This window comes from Argiope bruennichi, chromosome 3 (assembly GCF_947563725.1).
Source record: "Argiope bruennichi chromosome 3, qqArgBrue1.1, whole genome shotgun sequence".
In the NCBI taxonomy this organism is placed as follows: Eukaryota; Metazoa; Arthropoda; class Arachnida; order Araneae; family Araneidae; genus Argiope; species Argiope bruennichi.
Window position 1 is genome coordinate 112051792 of NC_079153.1, and position 8418 is coordinate 112060209.

The 8418-nt window shown below is 26.7% G+C and overlaps 1 protein-coding gene across 1 annotated transcript; it reads right to left on the minus strand.

Moving 5' to 3' along the window:
* Nucleotides 1–3664: 3664 nt before the first annotated feature.
* LOC129963836 (cuticle protein 10.9-like) lies at nt 3665–8177 on the minus strand. Its single transcript, XM_056078413.1, has 5 exons — nt 8115–8177; nt 7048–7146; nt 6209–6319; nt 5817–6104; nt 3665–3971 (listed from the first exon to the last, which is right to left on the minus strand). The coding sequence occupies exons 1-4, from the start codon at nt 8124–8126 to the stop codon at nt 5859–5861; spliced, it is 468 nt and encodes a 155-aa protein (XP_055934388.1). The 5' UTR covers nt 8127–8177; the 3' UTR covers nt 3665–3971; nt 5817–5858.
* Between the last annotated feature and the right edge of the window lie 241 nt (nt 8178–8418).

Sequence of the window (8418 nt, forward strand, 5' to 3'; positions counted from 1 at the left end):
TTGATAATCATGATCTATGTTACGCTCAGGAATTCAATTTCACTGTTTTGAAAGTTTAATTATTTTCGTATTAATATCGATAGTAATTTGGGACGTAAAATAAAAATAAAAAAACATTTGCAGTTTTAATAGTGACTTTTATCAATAGCTTAGATATTCTCTTAGAATTCTTGTGTTTTATAATTTGTGTTAGATTTAATATTCTTTCAGAATTCCTTCTAATAGAATACATTCTTTAGAAAATATTTTTAATTAATTTAATATAGGAAATATTTAAGTGGCAAAAAACAAATATCACTGAAAAAAAATGATTTTTTTTTTTTTTTGTAATTTTAGGACCGCTTAAAAATTATTTTTATTTTGTAATATTTTTGTAACTATCATATAAAATGGCCAAATTTCACTTAATTTTTATATAATTAAAATTACAAAGAAATCGCTCCTAGGTTCATATTCTCATTCTCCAAAGTATATACTTGCCGGCTTTAGTAGCTCTAGGACAATGAGCTTACAACGCCACCTGCCGACTATTTCTGCAATGTTAAGTTTAAAATTATTCGAGTTAAATACGGAAATATTTGTACATTTAAAAGTATTATCAATATTGAATATAAAAACGTCAAGAAAAATATATCTTATTTGTGGCTTACTTACTAATGCAGCATGATAATAACAGGCGCAAAAAGCATTTATTAAGAATAAACCACAAACCGAACACCATTGCAGCTGAACAGTATTGAAGTTATTGATATTCTTGCGAATAAGATTCATGATAAAAGATATGTAAACACTAGCTGATATAGCTGACTTTGTTCTGGTGTAAAATAGATACATGTTTAATATTTTAAATGAAAAAAATATTTCTATGTGAATATATAATATGCAAAAGGTTTTTATAGTCTGAAATGTTTTTAATTAAAATTAGAAAAAGATTTGAATCAAGAGATTTTTAAAAACGATTGTCAGTTGATTACTTCTATAATTTATTAATATTCGTTATAGCAGTTCTTCAAATTTTGTTCACAAATACAGAAATATATAAAAAAAGTTTTAATGAATAAAACATTATAAAAATTAATTTTTCATTAATTTAAAACATGAAAATAAATTAAATCAATAGATGTTCTTGATATAAATGTCACTCAAATGATTTTAAACTTTTATTTTAATATTTTAAAGAATTCTAATGCGTTTCAGTAACAGATATTCTTGTTTATTGCTATTTTTCAAAAAAAAAAACATTTTGTTACATTTCCAATCTGGAGTATTGAAATTCATTCAAAATTATTCCTGCTTCGAATCTAGACAGCTATAATTTGCTAAACGCGAGAAATTTCTGAATATTTTTCAATCTTAAAAATATTTAAAATTGGTGAATTCAGTCTTTAATAGTAAGGAACATAATTCCGGTAAACCCATCCTTCAACATTATTCCATTAAATCCATTCTTTCACCATAAATAGTTTTTATATTATTTTAATATTAAATTTGATGAAAAAAGTCTATGAATCCCGACGTTATAGCTTTATGCGTTCGTCTAAACTATCTCAATTTAATTTAATTCTTTCCTCAAATCTACAAATTACAAATTCCTATTACAAATTATGATGCGGATGCGCTTGTTATAATGTGTTTGTGCCATGGAACTTCGAAACATTACAATGTTGCCGTTGTTATATTGTGTATAAGAGTAATTTTGAAAAAAAATCTATTAAAATTAGAGTGACGAATTGTGTAGAAATAAAATTTAGACAGCTAAAAAGCTAATTTTTTGAAATTTTTTTGTGGTGTAAGAAATATTTTTTGTGCTATATTATTTTAGGATTTTATCACAGAAAATCTTATTTAATTTTTTTATTAATTGAAATTTTTAACATGACAAGGGAATTTAAAGGCAATAATTTTTAATCTAATTAAATAAACTTTAGAATTCCTTTTGTACCAATAAAAAACGTTGCAAAAAATATTTAAAAAAATAAAAGAGATACAAAAAAAAATAGATGTAGAACAATTCAAAGTCTCATCATAGGAATGGATCACAGTTTTATGAATTTCGGATTCACTATTAAAAATTGTATTGAAGTGTGGGTAGTTGTAGTTTATTGTGTTAAGTTCGCCCAGTTCAATTTAATTCTATGAAAGGCTTCCTAACACTATGACTTATTTTGGAGAAATGTTGTGTTTGATTTTTTTTTTTTTTTTTGGTTTTAAGATAATTTTGTAATTGGTTCTTAATTATATAAGTGCATCCAAATTTAAATCCTTAAATACTTATCCGCATTTCCTCATAAGGGCTAATACCTCAATTTCAAACTATTAAAAAATATATTTGTTAAAAAATATATAGCCCGTATCATAAAGCATTTTAATAATTAAGTTGTATCAATTAAAGAAAATATGTTTTTTTTCTCACTTTTTTTTAATTCCAGAGACCATCTTTTTTAAATCATCATTCCGTTTGATTAGGAATTTTTTAAAATCCGCATTGATCTGAAATACATTCCTCTGAAATCATTAGGAACATCAAAATACGAATGAAATAATTTGAAGCAGCATTTTATAAATAGAGAATCTTAAAAATAATAGCTATGCAAGTTGTTTATAAATGTAACTATACATGTCTGGAAGGTCATCCCAGAAATAATGAAAGTACATTTTCAAAAGCAACAAATCTTGAAAATACATAAATATAATATTTAAAATATTTTTTTAATTAATGACAATAATATATTTAGCATCTGTTACAGTTCTTTGAGAATCAATTTATATTTGTCTTGTTCCTAGTGGAATTAATTCAGATCGTTTTTCTTAAAATCAATTATCTATAACAATTTTATCTCTTTTTTTTTTTTTTTTTTTTTTTTTTTTTGCTCATTTTGGCAGCAAAATATTATTTTCAAAGAAAGATGACTATGCAAATAAAAAAGGAATAACTTCTTTTTCGTTTTCTAAATGATTTTTTCCAAATGTTTCAAATAACTTAGCTTAACTTTTAATCAATCCACCATTGACGGTTTGCGTTGAATGTCTTTAATCAGAAATAAAATATAAATTTGTAATTTTTGAATTGCAGCACGTGCTATATTTCACATAATTATTAAAATATTTATTTTTCTTACATTTTATATATTTTTAGGTTAAGTTTGTTGGCAACATTTTTAAATAAAAAAAGAACTCTAACAAACGAATTATATTCTTGCTTGAGTTCTTGATGACTCTTCGTTGTGCAGCAACTTTTAAAATAAATGGGACTTCAACTTAAGAATCTGAATTTTCATTTGGCAAGTTAAATTAAGTTGCATCTATGACAATCCTTAAAAAAAAGGGCCAACATATTGATAATCCGGATCTATAAGTAAATAAAATGTCAAAGCTTATAGATGCGATAGTGGAGATGAACTGCACAAGGTAAGTGTTAAAATTCCTCCATTTTAGGCTAACAAAATGGAAATTTATTTTTATCTATTCAGTGTTTTAAATAAGCTGAGCTGCTAAAGAAACAAAATCTAACACTACATTCAATTAATTAGCAGAAGCGGTAGAATTAAATCATTTCATTAATAGTTTAGACATAACAAAATGTAGTTTTAATTCGGTAACTAATTCAAATTTTGTTACGACAAGCATTTCAAACTTTCGATCCTTTAACTCAATTTAAACTCAAAATGAACAAATAAATTCTCAGTGAAAAAAAAATTTATTCCTGCTCAAACATAACAAATGCTAAATCTACAACAAACACTCAATAAATATAACAAATTAAATAACAAGCAAACAGAGGATTTGAATATGAACAGACAGCTTGTTGGAGGAAGCTCTATACACAACAGGTAAGGGAGAAGGGTCTCGTGAAAGAGACACAGGTACATATGTTTGAAAAGAGACTGCAAGCTTTGCTATTGCTTCTTTGGAGACTACAGTCAGGCAGTGGAAATATCAGAAATCGGAAGAGACCATGTCACTGAAGAAATCTGTAAGAGAAAGGAATACTCATGAGTAAATATGATATTTTAAACCATATTAGATAGCTTTGTTTTCTTCAGCTAAATGCATAAAATTGATGAGTAAATATAAGTTAATATTATTTTGCAATGAATGATATTTAAATAAGCTAACAGACGTATTGCTGTATTCGATTTATAATTTCTTGCAATATCCAGTAAATAAGCTTCGAATTTGAGAATTCACATGGACAAATAAATTAAATATTATTCAACAAATTTTATTGAACCCTCTTTTCTTATTTGACTCCATTTTTCTATATTTTTATGCTTGATTTAAATTTATTTGTTATTAATTACTCAACTAATTGCTTATTAAGAACCTTTCAAATAAAAATATATTTGAATATTCGAAAATATATTCAAGATTCATTCAACTCTTTCAAAAATAATTTATTTCTGTAAAATTTTAAAAAAATTAATTTAGTTTTGTAGTATCAAAACTCTTTTAGCCGTGAAAATTGTAAGCAAGAAAAATATATAAATATCCAATATAAGCATTAAAAGAACATTTGAAAATTAATTACTATCATATTTTTCATATAATTTTAAGTTTAAGAGCTCTAACACTTTCTTTTTCAGAAATCAAAGCTTAAATTTTTATTAATTTATTATTTAGAATGCAAAAATTGAACACCTTGCCGATTTAACACTTCTGATTCTAGTTTTAAATCAAAAGGCAATGATATTTTATGTAAATTTTATTTAATTACTGTAGTTTCTTTTTAACATTTTCAATTTTTTTCCTTCTTTATTACTATGTCTTAAGGTTCACTTCTGATTTTTTCTATACTAAATTTTTCATTGAATTCCCACTTATAAATTATACAGCTATAATCAGGAGAAAATTGTATTCTTCCATTCTTTTTATACCCTTTTATTTAGCTTTATTTGTTCTGTACCTATCAAATTGGAATTTCGTAACCGATTTTTCATTAATTTTTTTGTTAGGTTAGAATTTCGAAATTTTGATTATTTCAGTATTTTTGATAGTAATAGACTGTTACAATTGTTTAATTGCATTATATTTTAATATAAATATTTTGTTTATTTAAAATTTGATTTGAAAGGAAAAGAAAAATTTCATAAATATTACAAGAGAATGCTTTTTTTTTTTCAATTTTACATAGTCTCATTTCTAGTTCTAATCTGCACAAGGTATGTAATTTAATATAACTTCGGCCAATTTAACGCAACTAATGAAAAATATGATTCAATTTCAACAAAAGCTAGATCAGATTTTACTGAAGAGAGTGTGAAAGTTCCAATGAACAGAAGTTTCGCAGAGATTATAAGTAATAAAAAGAATAGAATTCTATGAGAATAGAATTTACACAGTTGTTACAAATTTGATAATTCCGATTCCTATTTTTCATTAATTTTGGTATTTTGATTATTATGAACTTTTAAGAAGCAATTTTTCAAGTTTTCGAACAATTTTGGTTAGGTAGGGAAATTTTGACTTCAAAGACGAGGAAATAAAATTCTACTCAAAAAATTGTTGATTAAATAATTGAAAAAATAAGACAAAAAATGCATAAAGAACAGAAAATTTAAAGTTCTATAATAATTCTTAGTGGTAGCTGCTTTAAATTCATCTTACGTTAGATTCATGTCAGTGAGAGGTCTTAAGAAAATTCTTACAAGACGCAATTCCAATATGTTTGATGATTTTTATAAAGATATTTCGAAGATAACTGTATGTTGTCTGATATAATTTTTACTGAATACAATTCTAACAAATTGTGTCTTAGTAAAACTCTGTCTGGGAAACAGTTCAATTAAATAATTTATCGCAAAATGAAATGAACTTACAGAGAAAGTTTAGAGTGAGAGTGAGAGTAGAATTATATTTGTTTAGTATCTGGGGTAGGCAGGTGCAGGGGCGGCGTAGCTGGGAGCCTGGTAGTGGGGTCGGGGAGCAGAGTAGGCGGGTGCAGGGGCGGCATAGTGTCGGGGCTCATCGACGACGATGGGGTTGGCGTGGAGGATGACATCAGCGGGGTTCTGGCTTTCGGTTCCTGGCTCGTTGGTCTTGATTTCAGCTCGGTATCCGTGTTCGTCAGCGACGTATTCTACAACTCGTTCGATACCTTTGTCATCCTGGCGAAAGAAAATTAAAAGTTACGAGACTGCAAATCAAAAAATAGAATACCATGCTTTAAGACAACCGATGTTTGACTCTTCGAGGAAAAGGGTCACCTTACCTTGTATCCGTAGCTGCCTTGAACTCGTCCGTGACCATCTCCAGATTCCTTTCGGAAGGTGGTGGTTCCGTAGTCATCGTTGGTCTCATATCCGAATTCATAAGGCTGGGGCTGAAAGAGATTATAAAAGAGTTGTATTCATCCAAAAAATGATTTATCATCATTTTTAAAGAAAGTATACTTTAATTTTAGGATACTTCATTTAGATCTTATTAACTTAAAATCAACATTATTTTATATCATATTCTATTTTTTTAAAATAAAGGATTATATATTTTTACAATAAATCAAAAAAAGGCAAATTTATAAATTAAAAATTTTTTTTCAAATATTTCCAAAAAAAAGCGCAAATGCTTAATTTCTGTGAATCTTCTACAAGCTTTGCATTTTTGGTGTTCGAATTCGGCCAATAAACTATTCAAGACTAATAAAATACAATATTAAAAATTCTTTTTTGTAAATTATACTAATGGATATTTTACATATGAAAAGTTTCCTTGAGTATTAAGAGAGAACTCCTACAGAGTTTTTTTCTTTTGTTTTCAGAAGCTATTAACTTTTGTTTAAGGTATGAACTTTATGGACAGAAATTTAACTAATTATTCATACTGCTATTTACAAATTTGCAGTAATCAATATTAAGAAAGCAAACCATGTGATATTTAATCAAATTTTATTATTTACGTAATGTATTTAATCAAATTTTATTAAATATTTTTCTTCTCTGTGAGAATGTTCAATGATTTCTATATAATTTTCCAAATATATCATATTGGCTTCTAATTATTCCTCAGTTAAAATCCAGGCAAGTAATAAAGAATAAAGAGAAGTTCACTCACTGGGTAATGCTCTTCATAAGCTGGTCCACCATAGGAAGGAGCTGGGGCTCCATAATGTTGGGCGAGGGATACAGCAGCAAGAGCTGCGACGAGAAGAACCTGTACATCCAAGATCAAAAAATTATTATTGTAAGCAAAAATTATAACATTACATACTTTATCTACAGTTGAAAAACGTTTTTATTAGATTTAGTATAATCCCTTTGTAAATTTGCTTAATATTCAGAAAAATATTACCGATTTATTGTCTAGTTATTATGTCTAAATAGAGCTGGTTGCCAAAATTTGATATGATTTTACTTTTAATAAATATATATACAGTTAATTATATCGAAATATTTTTCGCGTTTATCTAATTTCTGTAAATTTTGCTTATCTAACTATAAAGGCGCCAACAAATGATTAACACTTAATAAATTAAATTAAATTAAACAATTTTGATTTTAATATTTAGATGAGAAAAATTCTATGTTCACTGTATTTTTTTTTATTTACTACATTTATTACAATTATTTACCTGAAAATCGTTAAATTTTAGTTTGGAACAAGATTTTAAGGAGATTTTGTGAGAAAAGATTTAATATCTTAAGAAAATTCAAATTTTATATTTTTATTAAGTTTCCGCAAATTATCATAAAAATCCATTTAAAATATTTATGTGCGAAGCTTTTGTCTCAAATTTTGATACAATAGTTATTCTTAATTTCTTGAAACTCAGGATTGGATTTAACTTCTCTTGACTTGAGATTTGACTTAATAAAAATATCTTTTGATTAATTCTTTAAATTTGCGGAGATATCAATGAAATCAGATTAATTATTGCAAACATTAACAAAAAAGGCTAGGTGAAAAAAATTATTCAAAAACTAATCGTTTTAAGCTTAAATCCTTTTGAGTAACTTAGCGAGCAGAGATAAAATCTCAAAATCTCTGCTAATGAAAATTGAAATTTCTGTAGACGATAAAATCAAAAAATAACTAAAATTTCTTAGAAAAGTTTCTGCTTAGAATATCTTGCATCGAAGCTGCATATATCAGAGATATCCGTTCGAAAATCCCAAACGTACCTTAGCGATCATGGCTGGAATAATTCCCGAACTACGCTTGATATCACAATGCAAACAGTGCTCGAAAACTGAGTGTGAAAGTGACGGCAACGGTAAGTCTTTATATACCCACTGCTCCAAATAACACAATAAACAACAAATCAACAACGTATTTATTTAAATGAATCCATTCGACAAACCACCACCCTAACTAACCAAATAAAAATTAAAAAATCAAAGCCAAGTCAGTGGTATACAGTTTCCACAAGCATTTTTCTTTTGCTTTTTTTTATCCACCTTCAAGCTCTTATTTTTGTGGACGGGT

Bases quoted from the DNA above. Each gene is read 5' to 3' on its own strand.
- LOC129963836 (XM_056078413.1), bottom strand. The intron at 6,320-7,047 runs GTGAGTGAACTT...AATCTCTTTCAG, and splicing joins CTTATGAAGAGCATTACCCA to CCCCAGCCTTATGAATTCGG. The intron at 6,105-6,208 runs GTAAGGTGACCC...TTCTTTCGCCAG, and splicing joins AAGGCAGCTACGGATACAAG to GATGACAAAGGTATCGAACG.